Source organism: Alligator sinensis, unplaced genomic scaffold, assembly GCF_000455745.1.
Source record: "Alligator sinensis unplaced genomic scaffold, ASM45574v1 scaffold1008_1, whole genome shotgun sequence".
NCBI lineage: Eukaryota > Metazoa > Chordata > Crocodylia > Alligatoridae > Alligator > Alligator sinensis.
The window spans coordinates 541,882-560,243 of record NW_005842013.1 but is presented as its reverse complement, the minus strand read 5'-3'; the positions used below and the strand labels follow the sequence as shown (position 1 = coordinate 560,243).

General features: G+C 47.8%; 1 protein-coding gene across 2 annotated transcripts in view; it reads left to right on the top strand.

Moving 5' to 3' along the window:
- Positions 1–18,362, top strand: part of LOC102373058 (coiled-coil domain-containing protein 81) — a 54,459-nt gene that overhangs the window by 28,548 nt on the left and 7,549 nt on the right. The window contains exons 1-13 of one of the 2 annotated variants that reach the window (XM_025202043.1): positions 852–931; positions 4,586–4,647; positions 5,311–5,467; positions 6,964–7,220; positions 8,175–8,305; positions 9,263–9,390; positions 10,554–10,671; positions 12,486–12,591; positions 14,611–14,745; positions 15,988–16,092; positions 16,796–16,953; positions 17,173–17,251; positions 18,043–18,269. In XM_025202043.1, the coding sequence (XP_025057828.1) occupies positions 853–931; positions 4,586–4,647; positions 5,311–5,467; positions 6,964–7,220; positions 8,175–8,305; positions 9,263–9,390; positions 10,554–10,671; positions 12,486–12,591; positions 14,611–14,745; positions 15,988–16,092; positions 16,796–16,953; positions 17,173–17,251; positions 18,043–18,269 (1,742 nt within the window). In that variant the 5' untranslated portion in view covers position 852. Of the gene's footprint in view, positions 1–851; positions 932–4,585; positions 4,648–5,310; positions 5,468–6,963; positions 7,221–8,174; positions 8,306–9,262; positions 9,391–10,553; positions 10,672–12,485; positions 12,592–14,610; positions 14,746–15,987; positions 16,093–16,795; positions 16,954–17,172; positions 17,252–18,042; positions 18,270–18,362 lie in introns of those variants that run through there. The other variant, XM_025202044.1, reaches the window with a different exon arrangement.

Below are 18,362 nucleotides of genomic sequence, written 5' to 3'. Positions count from 1 at the left end.
TGCTCAGCCCCTCCTGGCAAATCAGGCTCTGTACAGTTGAAGGCACTTGAATGTCACTAGTCACTCCTGAAACTCCTGTCCAGGACTTTCAATAGCTATTTTTCCTAAGGGAAACCTTGAGGCACTCACTCCTTTGTTAAGAGCTTTGCTCTTTTAAGAGCATGACCGAGTATCACGGCTTTCCCAGCTGAACGAGACTTCCCTTACGAATTTCTGCACGCAGGGAGTCATGCCACGGGAAGGAGTCCCCATCAGGTTTTGGAAAGCTCGTGGCTTTACCAAAATTAAAAGCACTAGAAATATTTGTGCAGAGCCTTTTTAAATTTAATGAATACCTTTGGTGCTTGGCCTTCCAAACCCAGCAGTGCAGGACTGGGCATTAAAGGCATGGAGAGAAAAAGGGACCTGTCCTCATCATTCAGGGCTGAAGAATGTGGAGATGCACAGAAGGTGGAAAAGAGATTGACTTTTGCATCTCTGTTTAGGTTTTAAAACTTCTCCAGCTGGAGGCCATGCAAGGAAACAAGAACAAGCTCTCCCTCCCTGGGACGTGGGCAGCTCTGCTTCACACACCTGCTTGAAGCTGCCATTGTGACACCCGCTCGCTCCAGGCCAGGGCAGCACCAACTGGAGGGATGGGACCTCCCTTTATGATGTGTCCCTTAGCAACGATGGTATCCTGGAGACTCCTCTGCACCTTCCTGCTCCCACTTCACTACCTCTCCAATGAGCTTGGCAGCTGTTGCCCTGCAGAGCTATTTGCAGAGCTGTTAGCCCTGAAGACTGGAAGCCAGATTTCGAAGCCAGGAGATGGGCTGGAAAGCCACCAGGCAGAATTCCCTCCAGATCAAAATGATGGAAGAAATGAAGAAAGGGGTCCTTGAAACCCCCCTGGCATTTTTCCCTACGCTGCGGAGTCTTTCTGTGCATGGTGAGGTCCTGCAGAGTCCGGTCGCAGGCATCGCACTGCCTAGGAGGTTAAATATAGCAACAGGCGTGTGAGCCCTTTGGCATGCCCTGCATAGAGGATGGGTCCCAAGAGATCCCACCACCTTAGAGTCGTACAGCCATAGAAAATGAGGGTTGGAAGGGACTTCAGGAGGTCACATCTAGTCCAACCCCCTGCTCAAAGCAGGACCAGTCCCAATTATATTATCCCAGACAAGGCTTTGTCTACCCAGGTCTTAAAACCCTCCGAAGATGGAGAGTCCACAACCTCTCTGGGGAGCCTGTTCCAACATTTTACTACCCTTCTCCTGAGAGAGTTTTCCCTAATTTCTAACCTCAACTTCCCTTGCTGCAGCTTGAGCCCATTGCTCCTTGTCCTGTCATCTGCCCCCACTGAGAACAGCCCAACTCCGTCCTCTTTTGATCCCCCTGCAGGGAGTGACGGGCTGCTATCAAATTCCCCCTGAGTCTTCTCTTCTCCAGATTAAATAAGCCCAGTTCCCTCAGCCTCTCCTCATAAATCATATCCCCCAGCCCTCAATCATTTTTGTTGCTCTCCATTGGACTCCCTCTTATTTGTCCACATCGTGTCTGCAGTGGGGGATCCAAAACTGGGCACAGGACTCCAGATGTGGCCTCACCACTGCTGAATAGAGGGGAAGAATCACTGCCCTCAATCTGCCGGCAATGCTTCTACTAATTCAGTCCAGTATGATGTTAGCCTTCTTTACAACAAGGACACACTGCTGGCTCATATTCAGCTTATTGTCCCCTGTCCCCCCCAGGTCCTTTTCTGCAGAACTGCTGCCCAGCCAGTCAGCCCCAGCCTGCACCGGTGCATGGGATTGCTCCCTCCTAAGTGCAGGACTTTGCACTTGTTCTTGTTGAACCTCATGAGATTCCTTTTGGCCCAACCCTCCAATTTGTCTAGGTCACTCTGAATCCTAGCCCTACCCCGCAGAGTTTCTACTACTCCCCCTAGTTTGTCATCCACAAACTTGCTGAGGGTGCACTGCATCCCATCTTCCAGGTCGTTGATGAAGATATTGTACAAAACCGGCCCCGGGACTGACCTCTGGGCATCCACTTGAGGCCAGCTGCCAACTAGACATCGAGCCATTGACTACTACCCTCTGAGCCCGATGATCCAGCCAATTTTCTATCCACCTTACAGTCCATTCATTCACCTCCTACTTCCTTCCTTAGCTTGCTGGCAAGAATGCTGTGGGAGACCATATCAAAAGCCTTGCTAAAGTCAAGGTATGTATCTCATCCACTGCTCTTCCCACATCCACAAAGGCAGTCATCTCCTCATCAAAGGCAATCAGGTTGGTCAGGCATGACTTGCCCTTGGTGAATCCATGTGGATGAATCACCTTTTCCTAATCACCTTCTTCTCCTCCAAGTGCTTAGACATAGATTCCTTGGGGATCTGCTCCATGATTTTTCCAAGGGATGAGATGAGGCTGATCAGTCTGTAGTTCCCTGGGTTGTCCTTTTTCCCTTTCTTAAATACGGGCACTATATTTGCCCTTTTCCAATCATCTGAGACCTCTCCCAATTGCCATGAGTTTTCAAAGATGGTGGCCAGTGGCTCTGCAGTCACATCAGTGAACTCCCTCAGCACCCTCGGGTGCATATACCAGCCCCACAGACTTATATATGTCCAGCTTGTCTAAATAGTCCCTACCTGCTCTTTCACCACAGTTGGCTGCTCACCTCCTCCCCAAACCGTGCTACCCGGTGCAGTAGTCTGGGAGCTGACCTTGCCTTGTGAAGACAGAGGTGAAAAAGGCATTAAGTACTTCAACCTTTTCTACATCCTCTGCCACTAGGTTGCCTCCCCCATTCAAGAAGGGACCCACGTTTCCCCTGACCTTCCTCTTGTTGCTGACATACTTGTAGAAACCCTTCTTGTTACCCTTCACATCCCTTGCTAGCTGCAACCCCAACTGCACATTGACCTTCCTGATTTCATCCCTGCATGCCCGAGCGATGCTCTTATACACCTCCCTAACTATTTGTCCAAGTTTCCACTTCTTATAAGCTTCCTTTTTGTGATTTAGTTTACTGAAGAGTTCCTGCTAAGCCAAGCTGTTCTTCTGCCATACTTGCTAGTCTTCCTGCTCATCAGGACGGCTTGTTCCCAAGCCCTTGGTAAGGTTTTCCTTAAAATAACAACCAGCACTCCTGCAGTCCTTTCCCCCCCAGTCTGGCCACCCAGGGGATCCTGCCCAACAATTCCCCGAGGGAATCGAAGTTGGCTTTTCTGAAGTCCAGAGTCCTTACTCTGCTGCTCGCCATCCTTCCTTTCCTCAGGATCCTGAACTCAGTCATCTCGAGGTCACTGCTGCCCAAGTTGCCATCCACTACTACACTCCCCACCAACTCTTAAGTCAGGAGTTGTGACTTAAGGCCGAGATGTTGTAGCTAGGACTCCTGCTAGCTAAATCTAGCTCCTGAATCCTCCATCAACCTCCTGTGTGGCCCTTGGACAGAAGTCCCTTGATAGCTGGGCTTTGCTTTCCTTGTTCATAGCATGGGAGGAAATGCTTGTCTCCAGGTGGAGATTTGCCCAGTTTAACTCCTCCTCTTTTGGTGCATGTGTCAGAAATGTCTCAGCTAAAATATTGACTAGAAGCAGGTTGGATGGATTTATATGTGCCCAAATATGGATTAAATATACATGATGGGTTGTGCTGGAGCCCTCTCTGCCGTTGGGAATGGCAGGGCATTCAGTAGCTCAGCCCTCTACCGAGCCTTTTAGTGGATGTTCAACTGGGGAGTTTTCTTAGTGACTGGGTAGCATTTTACAACTTTATCTTGGAAAGAAGGGAGTTGTGTTGGGTTGGTTTCCTCCATGAAAGCATAGGCTTCCTGCGGTCCATTGCTGGGCTACAATGACGTTGCCAGAAACAGCAGTCCCAAGTGCTGTTTGCATGAAAATCTGTAGCTGGGTGGGGTCCGAAATTCTGTTTCTCTTATTTTCTTTACTTACTTTATTTTTTTTTTTTGCCTACAAATTGGTGAACTGGGTTGTGAACTGCAGACACACGGCTCCTGGTAACATGCCCAGCCTTTGTCCTCACACATTTCCTGAGGATTTTAAAAGCAATTGGGAGCAAAATCAGGCTGTAAATGAAAACACAGTTGAAACATCTACTAGGAATCAACTTTCATTGCTCCCTAAGATGTATTTATCCTATGTGTGGTGCTGTACCTAGGCTCCTGGAGGCCCTGGGCAAACTTTTAGTAGCAGGCGCTCCTTCTCCAGAGATTATGATAATAATAATTGGAGTTGTTGCAAAAGTCTTTATCACAGCTGTCCTTAAATGTCCTTAAATAGTTCATTCTCAATTGATAACATTGCCAGTCCCGTATATATGCAGTATTCAGACTTTTTTTGTTTTTTGCAATAGTAATTTTTGGTTTTTGGTTTTTTTCATTTTCGAGCCCCCTTTCTGTCCAGGCCCTGGACAGCCACCCAATTCGCCCATGCCTGTGTCAAGTGATTATATGTGGGTCTTGTAACGACCCTGGTCAAAAATCAGGGGACTGTCTTCCTCCTGAATGCAGTGCATTAATTAATCTGTGTTTTGTCGTCAAGAATGTGACATGTCTTTCACTTGCATTTTAGAAATCAGAAATGTTTGGGTCGGAGTATCTAATTTTGTTTCCCGGAACCTCTCCATGGACAAGGTGGGGGCGCTCTGCTACTTCCTTTTGTATCCATATGTACCCGACTGGGTTCATTTAGTCTGTTTTTAAATGAGAAATGATCTTACTTAAAAGAAAAAAAAGTAGTCTTCTCCAAGACAGCAAATACCTCCACTCCCATCAGGCTGGTACCAGCCAATCAGGTTGATCAGAGATTCGGGCAAAATCTAGCATAAGTCCTGCTCTTTCATTTCCCTCTTTTAATGATCTGGTCTAACAAAGTAACTCATGTTTTATTAAATCCTCGCTCATCTAAGCAGTCTGTACTCGTGGCAGTGGCCTCCAACTATAGCCCAGGGCACTCCTCCTGTAGTTGAGGAGGAGGGCTCATCTAGATCAGGCTTAGCAATGACAAGCCCTTTGGTTGTAAACTCTTTGGGACTCCTCTGTGTTAGGCCCATTGGCCCCCATGTCACTACATCTGGTTTAAAACTGTGTAAGCAAGAGAGAGAAGAAAACTATGAAACATTCCATAATGCCACAGAGCTTTAAAGCGGATCCAAACTGCTTCTTCTGCACAGGAAAACACACAAGTGTGACGAGATCATGCCAGCACCACCGGCACAATGCTTTGATGCAACCTGGGACATGACAAATCAGCTCCAATTTTTCCCACCCTCAATATTTATTGTTTCTTTTTTTCAGGGTGCCAATGTCCCTGGACTGGGAATATTCTCATTAGCTCGAACAAAGCTAGATCTGGGTGGCAACAGATTTATTGCAATACAAAGACCTGTGTTTCTCTTGTCTGAGAAACTTTCCCGGGCCTATGGACTGAAACAATCAAAACCATACACTCCTGGTAAGATGACTGATTAAAGCCTCTGCCTTTTTTTTAGACTGCATTTATACCCTGTTTTCATCGTAATTCATCTTGTTATAAATATGTAAGAACAACAGGGCTCGATACAACAGAGAATTCATTCCAGTTGTTTCAACAACAGCTTAGACTCTATCCAGAAAACACCGAGAACGTATGTCTTTAAAGCTAGTGTTGCATATATTTAAAAAAGGAGGTCTAAAGTTAGACCAACTCTGTTTGAAATGTTCCTTTCACTTCTGCTCCCTGAGATCGTGCACGCCTGTTATTATCATGATGCTGAATTTGCATGTTTTAATCAGCCAGCCCATTCCCAGGTGGAGCCAGTTCCTGCCAGCCTCAGGAGCCTGCTGAAGGCAGAAGTGGCGAGAGGCCCAATCTTTTTTTCTGCAGAGGCACAGATTAATGGCCCCATGGGTGCAAGAGAGGTAGGCAGACTCCACAGAAAAAAAAGCAGATCGGGTCCTTTGCTGCTTCTGCCTTCAGCAGGCACCTGAGGCCACCAGGCCAATAACATATATACAGCGACAGAAAAATAAAACCCACTATTTCAATTAAAAACTCACTGTTTCAATTTAAGGGGCATAGAATTCAGTGTGAAGGACTCGACCCCGTCATGTGTACAAGCGCCCTAACTACATGTTGGTAAATGGTGTAATTCGGTCAGTGCAACGCCCGAGTTGTGGGTGCACTTGGTGTGGTGCAAAGATCTCTCCTCCTGGTAGAGCTTTATAGGTATGACCTGCTCTTATTCATTGATGGTGGTGTATTGGGCACCTGTACATCAATCTGGTTGTCGTCCATGCTGGGGATTATACGGATTCATCTGGTTTGGATCAAATGAAAAAACAGATTGCCCTCCTAATGGAAACAGGGGATCTTATAGAAGAACTCCATGCAGCCCAGGCGTGATTCTCTTCCCCATTTTACTGGGCTTGTGCGTGTGAAAGAGTCCATAGTTACACTGGCAGAAAAACAGTGGAGAAGTTCGACACTGCATCTCTTAAATGAGTTGCAAACTTCAAATTCTGACTGCTTGGTGTTAACAGTGGCCCCCTTTCACTGTATCAGAGAGGTCTCCACACCCATAGTCTACCTCCATGTTCACCTGAAACTCCAGTCCTCATCCAATGGATGTGGCCTGCTTTTCCTCCTCCCCTGACATCCATCACTATTTGTTAGGCAGCTTCAGGTTGTTTCTACACAGCTCTGAGATCCTTCTTAATGAAGGTGTTAAACAGATCAGATACCGCAATGGCTGATTAAATGGGTGGGTTGACATCCCAGGGCGTTGTGAGGCTTTATTCAGTTTTGTTTGCATGCTCCCAGCTTCTCCCCCAAAGATGCCCCAAGAGTGCAAAATGGGATTAACTTATTCACAGCCATCTCTATGATGAAGTAGCGTCTGTGTGCCTTTTTGCTGCTCTCGTCCGTTAACTATACACATCTCATTATGTCCTCTGGATACTGATTCCTAGATGCATATCCAGTTGTTCCTCTGAATATAACGACTCTATCTTTGGAGACTGCCTTGAAAAAGAAGGTAATAGAAGATTGCATAAGGGAGACTGTCCTCTATTTCTATCGCCTGATGATTCATGGACAGCCAGTGACATTCCCACTCAGGGGGATTGGTGTTCTGGGTATCCAGAACAAAATAGTGACCATGACCTTTTGCAGAGAGTTCCTGCAAGCCACGGATGGGAGTAGGAACCTGGCCAGCGTGCTTCGGAAGGTAAGTCGGTCATTGTCCTGGAGAGTGTTAGTGTGGCCAGTTCAGCTAGTTTCTTCTGACTACCGGAGCTGCCCAGGGGTGCATCCAGGGGTGCAAGAGCTGTACTTGCATCCTCCATGGCTGTGCAGCACCTGCACAGTGAGCTCTGTGAACTCACCCGCTCATCAGGTGGTTCCTGCCAGAGCCTCTTCCCCCTTGAAGGTCCACTTCAGTTATGAGGCTGCCAGAGCAGTGCCCACCAGTACGGGCTGCAAGGCGGGTGGTGATCTACCTGGGGTGCACAGCTAGTCTTCTATGAAGGTCTTGTTGCTTTGTCCTCCCATTATTCTTATTACATGCAGTGCAGGAGAAGAGAAGATTGAGGGGGGATTTAATAGCAGCCTTCAGCTCCCTGCAGGGGGTTGCAAAGAGGATGGAGCTGGGTTGTTTTCAGCGGTGGCAGATGAGAGAACAAGGAGCAATGGGCTCAGTTTGCAGCAAGGGAAGTTTAGGTCAGAAATTAGGAAAAGCTTTCTCTTGAGGTTAGTAAAGCACTGTAACAGGTTATGCAGAGAGGCTGTGCAAACTCCATCCTTAGAGTGTATTAGGGCCTGGGTACACAGAGCCTTGGCTTGGATGATCTAGTTGGGGATGGTCCTTCTTTGATTGGACTAGATGACCTCCTGAGGTCTCTTCCAACCCCAATTTTCCATTATTCTATGATTGCATTAGATCCTAGAGGTCTCTTCTAAGTTCAGAGCCACATCCATAAGTTCAGGGGGTACTTTGCGTTGGTCTTTCATCAGTCCAATGGGACCACCCTGCCTAGCAAGATGTGGGAAGGCCAGGGTGAGTGCATATTTATACCCAGCATCTGTGTTGATCTAGTAGCAGGAGGTTGTTGTAGAAGTAGGAAGGTTTGCCTTGCATGCTTCCTGCCTGCTAACTTCTGCAGAATCATCTATATTGTGTCAGGTGCCTTTGCTGAGGACTGTGGCAGAAGACTCAATAACTTTCCAACAAGCCACTTCACCCGTTTCAAGAGGGTCGGGTTCAAGGACACCCCCCATTTCTTCCCATGTGGCCAGACCTCGGAAGTTGCCAAGGTAAGTACGTTTGCTTCCTTTCCAGTTTGTGGACTACTTGTTCAGCTCAGCTTGCACTTTGCAAAAGAGGCTTAGCATGAGGGTCTAACCCTTACAGGCAGAACTACTAAGGGAGCCCAGCTCCAAATGCGTGGGAGTGTTAAGCTGAGCACTGAGAGAAGGGATGCAATATAATCAAGCGTGGGGTGTCTGCAGAGTACGTGATGCCTGAGGGCAAAAGAAGGCATGGATGCCCCATATCCCAAGCTCATGCAGTTCAAGCCTTCAATATTGAGCTTCATCTGATGGTCTTGAAACTGCTACCCGGATCTGCTCAGCGCGTGTAAGTGTGTCAAGATTCGGCTCTGAGTAAGAACATTTCAGGATGTTGCCTGTCGACAGTGTTCCTCAAGAGTATGCATTTACAGGCAATAATATGTGATAAATTAACCCCAGACTCCTGCAATGCAAACCTGCAGTGTTGAGCTTTGGCACCTTACAGCGTAAACTGTCCTAGACAGCGCTAAGCGACTCGCAGTATTTCGGTAGATTCAATTCTTTCTGCCTTGCACCTCGGGAAGGAAGCTCCCATCCAGACTGGCCTTTTTTTATAGCAATTCTTGTACTTGCCTATTCCTTCAGAATAGTTTATGAGCACCTTTTGAAAGCCACCTCTTTCCAGATGTGGTAGCCTCATCAGTCTGATGTCATGCAGAAGGTACAGCAGGTTGGCACCTTGGAGACTAACTGGCTCAGAAAGGCAGGAGCCGTTGTGGGTCTGATCAAGTAGATTGTTCCCTGTGAAAGCTCATGTCTCTCTGAACCGGTTAGCCTAAAAGGTGCTCCCTGCACAACCCTACATATAGCTCTACAGTTCGGGTGTGACCCAACTATTAGTGCAGCCTGCAGCAGGAACATGGTGATGTCTAATCAGATGCTGCTTTACAAGATAAACTCAAAACTTTTGCTTGCTTCCAGCCTTGGGTATAAGGAAGCTGATAAGCCAGCAGGCCTGGAAACCATCCAAGCAGAGAATGAAATGGCCAACAAAGAAAAACAGCTAACTCCAAGAGGGGAAGATCATTATCATAATGCAGACAAGAAAGGTAGGCTGAATAACGATAGCTGGATACGGATACCGATGACTTTTCTTCTTGTTAGATGGTCGGAGCCAGATCTTAGGTGTAGTGTAGCACAGCGCCTATTGTAGCATTGGAAGTAGCCACAGTACTGCAAATAAAGCATGGCATCAATCGGGGAAAGGCATCACTCAGGAAGCTGGCAGTTGAAATTCAGTCAGATATAGCTAAAGTGCTCTTTCCACTCAGCCCTGTTACCCAGCCTGTATTGTGCGAAAGGAGAGGGGTGAGTGTCAGGCAGATCCCTCGCTTGCTTTTCTTTGATGGGGAAATGTCATCCTGAGCCAACTGTCTGCAGGCTACAAACATTTTTAAATTGACACCTTAACTCATAGTATTGACACGATAACTTCCCGGTGTAGTCGCAGCTCCAAGAGGTGCCGTCTATGTTCTGGTGTCCCGATGGCCTGGGGATCAAATCAGACCAGCCCATCAATGTACAGGTGGAAATGTGCAGCCCAATTAGAAGAAATGCAAAGACCAACTGGCTGATTTTTCGGTGACAAGGATGAATTGCAAGAGGATCACTGGGGAGGTCTTGGAGAGGTGCAGCTCTCCTTGAGTTCGGTGGGAAGCCCATGTGCTCGGCAGTGCTAAAGATCACTCCTATTCATATCGATTTACTTTCTTGCAGCTCCTAAGTCCTTGCTTATAGCCCTCACAGGAAGGTTGTGCTTATTTTTCTGCCCTGATCATTTTTTGCAAAGGAAAATATAATGGCCTGGATCCTAGGGCTACCCAATTTAGACCAGCTGAGGATCAAGAATTGATTTCTGATAGTTGACTCTAGGTGGTGGTCTGCAGACTCCCAGAGGAACTGGCTGTCCTATTCCCTTGGGAACATAGGAAAGCACAAAAAACGTAGATCCTGGGGTGCAATGCTGCACTGGAGAAGCCAAGATTTGCAGGGAAAAAACCCATGTTATGAATGTCAGATAGGCACTAAACCTTGCAGAGCCACTTGCTTCCAAGGAGCTCAGAATCGCTGCCTCGGGACCCTTTAGAGCAGGGCAGCACTTTCTGGCCTGGCTTCCCTGCAGTGTTTTGTCGCCCCTGCAGTTTCTCTTGCTGCCCTGAGCGATCAGAGAGAAGCCGTTCTTGAGGCTTTTCTTCGTGTTTCATGCTTACAGAAACTCTTCCCAAGCAGCATCTTCAGTCCCAATGGAGTCTCGCTCCTGCCAAAGCGGCGATGCTCGTCTGCAGCGATTCACTGGAGAAGACTGCAGAGCAAAACAACGGCTTCGAAAGGTGAGATTCCCTTGGAGAAAATGGGAAATGTTGGTTATGTGGTTTCCTGCGTCCCAACATGGTAAGTTTGTGGGGAAGGTTTTCCCCTTGGTTGCATCCTCCTTCTTAATTGCGAACGCTAAGAAAGAAAACTCATTATAACACTAGACGAAGGATAAACGTTTCTAAAGTTCATTGGCTGCCATTTTCAAATGTGACTTTGGGCCAAATTTTCAAGGGTTTCCAAAGATCCAGACAGATGCATACTGGGTTTCCCGAAACACCCTGCCAGTCAGGCACCTACGGCCCATTGAACCTTGCCCCTTTTTGTGCCTAGATAGCTTTTATTAAGACTTAGGCTTGCTTCTAAGTCACGTTTGAAAATGGCAAGTAGGTTCCTAAGTCAGCTAGTCTTGAAACTGCTCCTCAGATCTGCTCAATGTGACTAAGGTTATCAAGAATCAGGCTTGGAGTAGAAGTTTTGGGAGGTAGGCCGTCACCTGTGTTCATCCACAGTGCCCGTTAAGATGTGATCAGTAGCTATAAATGTGTGCGTTAGAACGAAGCCAGCTACTAATCCAAATCAAGCTGTTTAAAGACGAGCAATGCAAATTGCCATATTCCTGCCATACTCCAGCCCCTCAAATAAGGCAGAAAGTTTTTGGAAGGCATCATGGCAGGAAAAAAAAAGATCTTTCCAGAGCCATGGCCGGTTGTGTGACAGAGTACGTCCTCCTGTCCAGAAAGGTTGGCTTCCAGGAGACAGTCTGGGGGATCCTGCTATGGCAGGACAGGACCAAGGCAAGCGAGGGCAATAACAAGGCTGTTACTTCCTTGCTGCACATAGACGTTCCTGTAAATCATTAATTGTTTCCACGCCACAAGCCTCATCAAGCTACTCCAGGCTGCGTGCAGCAGCTCACTTGCTGCTTCACATGCAAGCTACGGTGCACAGCCAACACCTACTGCTGGGAGAGGGTTATGCCAGGACTGTCCCCCTTGTCCTTGCCGGGTCCGAGAGAAGTGACAACCAGGTTGGCAGCCATTAAAAGCATGTAGACCCTGCTTCTGTTCCAGCAAAGGAAAATCAGCTTCCCTGCTTAACATGCACCCCAGTTTTGGTGAGTGGATATGGCATGGAGGTACATGTGGTATAGAGTCACAGAGGAGTAGGGGTGGAAGGGACCTCCAGAAGTCATCTAGTCTAACCCCCTGCCTGAGGCAGGATCCAAACCATCCTACACCCTCCACAGCCTAAACTATGTAAAACTACCATTGACCCTGACACAACATAGACCTAATGCCCTGGCACAACATAGATAAAGCAGGGGAACTGCGGCAGCCAACGTCCTGCTGCTATGAAATGTTATATTGTGAGTCAATGCGGCACTGGTTTCCATATTGTGCTCGTCGCTGTGGTACCCGAATCCTTCGCCGTCTTTGTAGCGTAGGGTTTGTGGGGGACCAGGTTGTCAGCTGTGAGCAAGAAGAGCTGAAGCCTGCAGCTGGCTGCAGCTGGACGGCTCCTGTTACTGCAGAAACCATATGGGCTTCAGCCTGGCATTACCTTTTCTTCAGGGCTTTGAGTCTTGCCATGATACCAGCTAGGGGAAGAAAGGAAGGGCTCCTTGAGAGTCCTTTGGAGCCCTGTCCTAGTTTTTTGGAGGATGCAGCATTTGGTCCCCATTTGGTCTCAGTCCACCTCTTTGTACATCGTGATATTCGCCTTTTTATCCGCCTTTTACATCTCTGCAGTCAACAGCGATGCCAGCAGATCAGCTGCAAACTCCTCATTTGTAACAAACTGCTATTCCTCGTGTGTTGTGTGTTTTTAGATCGAAGACGGCAAAGGGGCAGCATCCTTCAGAAAAGGAAATAATCCACGATCCCACTCCCAAAATGGCATCCTCTCCCTGTAAGAGCCAGGTCACAGCACGAAAGGTACAGTACATGGATTTAATTGACCTTTCGTGCCACCTTCTTTTTGATACGTGTGTATTGATTTGTAGTACTGAGCCTCCGCGGCTGTTCGGTCTAACAGGACGTGACTGGTTTTTAGAGCTTATATTGGACCTTTTGTTGCTTGTGAAGCACAGTCCAGGTCCAGCTCATGCAATCATAAAGGATTTACTGTTTGTACATATCTGGTTCTAGATACACCAGACTTTTCTCTGATGTTGTTGCATCCCTGTGCTGGTGAATCTGACCTAGATCATAGACTTATAAAGAAGCTGGGCTCTGGAGGTCCCTTCCAGGTCATCTAGTCCAACCCCCTGCATGGGGCAGGATCATCCCTATCCCAACCATCCTATACAATCCATAATCGAAATACTATGTAAGACTGCCATCAACCCTGCCACAGGTAAAGGAGGGGACCCACAAAATGCCTTGCTTCTATAAAATGTTGTCAATATATGCTTAAGAGTTCCCCCTTTGTGTTCTGATTTTAGGAATCCTAACAATGAAAACTGCATAACTACTAAGGCCGCATCCAGACAAGCTTTGTGGCACATGTTAAAATGTGCCCCACACTGCAGTTTCGCAGCACAGGGCCAAAATTTGCTGCTGGGATTTCCCAGTTGCTAAAAAAAAAAATGGAAAAAAAGGGGCGCAATGCATGCATAACAAGCATGCGCCTGCACACACGGAGGCCAGGCCATCCAAAGCAGTGGTCTGGCTATGGGCCACGTCTCTGTGCTGCCCAGCCTGTGCCCCTGCTGCTTCAGGCCACCAGGTAAGACTGCGGGGACTAGTACCAGTGCTGACCCCAGCCTCCAACTCTCCAGCTGAGGAGCTGGGCAAGGGCAGTTTGCCCATTGCAGGACAATTTGTCACACGGACAGAGGCATGCACCAATTTGTGCTGCTGCAAGTGCACACTCGTACACATCTGGATGCAGCCTGCAAGGGAATCTGGTAGCATCTTCAATATCTTCAGCAGTTCAGTGGGTTACCTGTCTGGCTTTAGGTGCCAAGTTTTCTTACCTAACAGCCAAACTGTTCCTGACCTCGTTGGGATAACCCGGTCCAGCATGGTTTGTTTGCAGGGTTTGGGTCCTTGCCCTTCTGTGAAGATGAGAGGTTGGGAACTAGCGCGGGGTGTGCAGCACCGCAGCACGCACCTGCCTGGGACTGCCCAGATACAGCAGCCTTCATTCCCGATGGGAATGCCTCTCCGATCACAGGTGTAGGACCACTGACGTGCCCCAGCTGAGTGGAGAAATGGGGTCCTTTGAAGTTAGGGCCACAGCAAGCAGCTGAGAGGCTCGTTCTGAATACGGCAACCTGCTGCAGACCAAACCAGACAGGAAGGGTCCAAGTCATACTGTGGTTACAAAGGGGAGATTTTCAAAGGGTCTCTGGGCCTGGCCCCATGTCTCTGGGTCACACCTTGAAGGATGTCACACCGTGATGCATGTCCCTCACCCCAACATAGGTAGCCCAACTCCTGGAAATAAGCCAATGTAGCTGCTTCTGAGCAGCCCCAAATATCTTCCCAGAGCTCTTAGGCTCCCTGTCTCGGGGACGCTTATCGGCACATGGTCCAGGCTCCTCTCCAATGACCCTATTTCCTTCTTTCTCTGATTGCCAAGTGATGAAAGGAGGAGTAGTGAGGTTTTTCTTTGTGGTGCAGATACACCCCAGATGAGGCCAAAGGAGCACAATGATAAAGCCCAGTAAGGCTAAAGCCCGTACTTGGGGGGCTGAGACGGACACAAGGGCGTGCGCCCAGTGCCCTTGCACAATCCCCGTTGGCCAGCCCACAGTCGTGGTGCCTCCAGCTGCTCTCAACAAGCACAAAACAACTTTTCCCTGCTCTGTTTCTTCCTCTATTGACAGAAGGGGGCTAGATTTTCTTGAAGGCTCATGCACGTGCCTTTTACTTGGAGAGAGGCTCGAGGGGGAGAAATTAAGAGAGAAAAATAACACGCCACCTTTAAATGCATCTGTTGGCCTGCAGGAACCGTGCTCCCTGTGCTGGGAGCATCTGAGGAAGAGGTTTTCGGAGAAGGGGAGCACAGAGAAGGAAGAAGGGGGCATGGTTGTTCGGAAATTTCAAGATATGAATCTCTTGGAGGCCGTTCTTTGGGACCAGGTACTGCCTGCATCTGGAAGCCTTAAGGGAAATGGTTTCTCTCTGTAGGGAGAGCTGGGTTTTGAATGTTTCCAAGGAGGAAGCAGGAAGGTTGCTGCATGTCCTGCTTGGTTATTCTGAGAGAGAGAGATCCTGCAGAGAGACGTCCTGCTTTGGGGCCCTGGTCAAAAGCCAAGCGAAGACAACGGGAAGAGCCCCCTTGCATCAGTTGGCTTTTCTCCTTCCCTTCATGGGAACTGCAGGCCTCACAAACCACCGCGTGCAGAGTTTGAAGACCTGCCGCAAATGTCTCTGCACGTGGGAGCTCTTTCCTTCCCCGGGTGTCGTTCACTCCAGCAAGGGCAACAGGCACATGCCCTTGTGTCCATCCCAGCCCTCCGGCGAGGGCTCAAGCAGTAGATAAAGCCTTGGGCAAGGTCCTCTGTGCAACACTGAATTTACACTGAACACAGCCCCCTGGCTGACGGCCACCCCTAGTTTTCCGGGGAGACCCTCAGCCCAGCAAGTAGGACCCTGGGACTTGGGGAGCAGGAGAACAGGGGTCTAGTCTCAGCTCTGCCACTGAGTGCTGTATGACCCTGGCAAGTCCCTTCCTCTCTTTGCGCCTCGTTTCTTTGGTCCACAAGTGGAAGATGGTAGTCCACCCTGTAGGAATCAGTTTTACACATCTGGAAGGAAAAGCCAAGTCTAAAGCTAATGGGTCTCTGGCTGTTGACTATACGTATTAGCCAGAATGATGTCAGCTGGACTAATCTTTGTGTGTTTACATATGGCTAGTAGTTTAATGTTGTAGAGCAATTATAAACACTTCAGCACGGCAGACCCAATATAAAGCCCATTCAGTGTTTAGTTTTAACTTCAGTGGCCCCTAATTCTGGCCTTATCTGTGCCAAATATCTATTTCATTGTACAACGAAGCATTTAAATTGAACGTCCTGAGCAGAAACCCATAATCACGGGACGGTTTTTTGCAGCGTTCAGTAGTGTAAGAGTGATATTGTAGCTGTGATGGTCCAGAAATTATGCAAAAGGTGAGAATTTCTTAGGTTGCTACCTTTCATGGGACCAATTAAGTAATAGGGATAAAGTCAGATAAGCTTTCAAATGCAAGACCTTCTTCATCAAGTCTACAGAGCATAGAGAAAACCAGCAGCGGGGAAGGGGCGAGTGTTCAGTGACATTATTTTTTTCCTGTTCAAACCTCTTTCAAATTCATTATATTTTCTTTTCCTCCCACAATAGATGAAAATCATACAGGACAGAAAGCACAGGAAAACCCTTTCTGCCTGTAATGTGACAGTTGCCCATCAAAAAAGGAAGGAAAATGAAAAGCCCAGAAAACAGCATGTAAGCACATTTTTTGTTTTTAAAAAAAAGGGGGGAAATCGCCTCATTCCTTTTCCGGCGCGGCTGCATATTTGTTTTCTACAAGCATTCATAGCATCCGTAACATGTTTAAAAGGCATCAGAAATGGCCGCGTGGCTGAAACCCAGAAAGATTATGATACCAATATTTTCAATGTCCAAATTTTCCAAGGATGGATATTGCTGTTTTGAGCAGTGCGGCTCAGATGTCAAGGCCAGCAGATACCACGTTGACTCCTTATGACCTGTGCAAGATAGGCTATGGGGATTTTCATAGTTTCATAGCTGTTGTTAGGGGCTGGAAGGGACCTGAGCAGGTCCAGCCCCCACCCAGGGTGGCCAGTGTGGGGACTGAACCCAAGACCTTGGCGTTATCAGCACCATTTCATTCAATCCTGCTGTGGAAGGAAATATCCTTGCATCCTGTGTAAGGAAACACTATCTGGCTTGGCAGTAGGTTAACAGTGTGGTGGATGTGCTATGGGGAACAATTTGTGAGACCCTTGTGAAAATGCAGCCACGACAGTGTGGGCAGTACTGGGGCAATTTCTCTCTCTCCGGATACTGCCCACAAGCCTCCCTGTCTGAGGTCATTTTGCAAGGTGTGTATTTAGGGAACTGACCCCATATCTTCACAGAATCGTCTTCTGTCTCTTTTAACTGAAAAATGTTTCTTTTCTTTCAGAGATTTGGCATTGCTAGAGAAAGGATACCAAGTCCTCTTCCCTGGCTTACAGAAAAAGATCGATGGCAGCAAATAATGGAGAAGAGAGAGAAGGAAATGTCTTTAAGACTCAAGAAAGTGTTCATCGCTCACTTGGATCAAGTACGGCTGGCAGAAGAGTAAGTCTGGCTCCCGCCCTGTTGCCTTGGTCTCCATCTCTTCTGGGACAGTGGTGATAAAGGGTCATGCTCTACACATCTGTCTCCAGCTGTCTTGGGAAGTGCCAACAGTAGTAGACTTGGTCCTGTCCTGTGGCACCCTCGAGTGTGTGGTCACTTTACACGCGACAAATGTAACACGTGCCCACAGCCAAAGTATGTTTGCGTGCTTCTTTGCAGAGTTGCTGCCCAAAATGCAAAATATCTAAGAAAAATAAAAGCAGACCAGGAGCGTTATAAGACAGCCTTGGACAACCAGGTAAAAATCTGACCCTTTAATAAGTATTGGGGGAGGGGGGTCTTCTGCACTTGGAGGTAATTTTATTGCACAAATTATACCACCTGGAACAAGTCAAACATGCCAAAAAATCACCAACCCTCTAGCAAAACCCACCCCAACAGAAAAGAAAAACAAAACTGTTTCAGTGCTTTCCTAACTATCCCATGGCTGACGCCTCTGTCACACATTACACGTAAGGCATGATTAACCAGTGAATCGTTTCTTAAATTGTAACCGAGCTACATGTTAAAGCAGTGAATGGCATCATAAAACAAGGAATAAGCCACAAAGGTGCTCCACAAAAAATGTGTAATAACTTTGTGGCTGGTTCTTATCACACCATTAATTGAAGGCATGGCCAGGTGTGCGCCTGTGTTTGAGAGCCCCGGCAGCTAAGCAGGTTCTCAATCATGGGAGCCTGGGATCGTGATCCTGGGTTCCCTCCTGCACCGGCAATATGGTGCGATGGGATCACAGCCATGGCAGGAAGCATGATTGTGTGGCTCGTGCATCAGATCCCATTGCACCTTTACCTATATGTCTGGAAGGGGCCTGAGTGATACCATCTTACAAACCAAAATACCCTTTAGCAAGCTGGGGGAAATCTACCCTGTGATGAGGCGACTCACCAAAAAATTGCTGTTGTGATGCAAACAATAATGACCTCCTGGGCATTTTTTTTCTACCACCAGCTTTGATCATTCTGAGTTTCCAGAGCCAGGAGGTAGATTATTTGCATATATTCACATCTCCATATAAACCCAATACAGGTAAGGAGGGAACTTGAGTGGTTGCCAGGCCCTCGGGTTGGCCAACTGAACCTCATCCTGAGGAAGAACACCATTGCCAACAAGAAGCTGTTAGAGAGAAGACGCTGGGACCAGGAGTTTTCTGCACGCCTGAAGTTGGCTGTCAATATGAGAAAGCAGAAGGCCATCGCCTTGTGCCAGGTTCAAGAGCATAAAGAAAAGGTCCTACAGCGGGAAGCCAGGCGGAAGTAAGTGTGCCGCTCACTCTACCGTTCTCCTTCCTGCGAAGGCCAGGACTGAACTCCCTCCCAGAGCAGTCATGGGTTTTCTCTTTTTTTCAC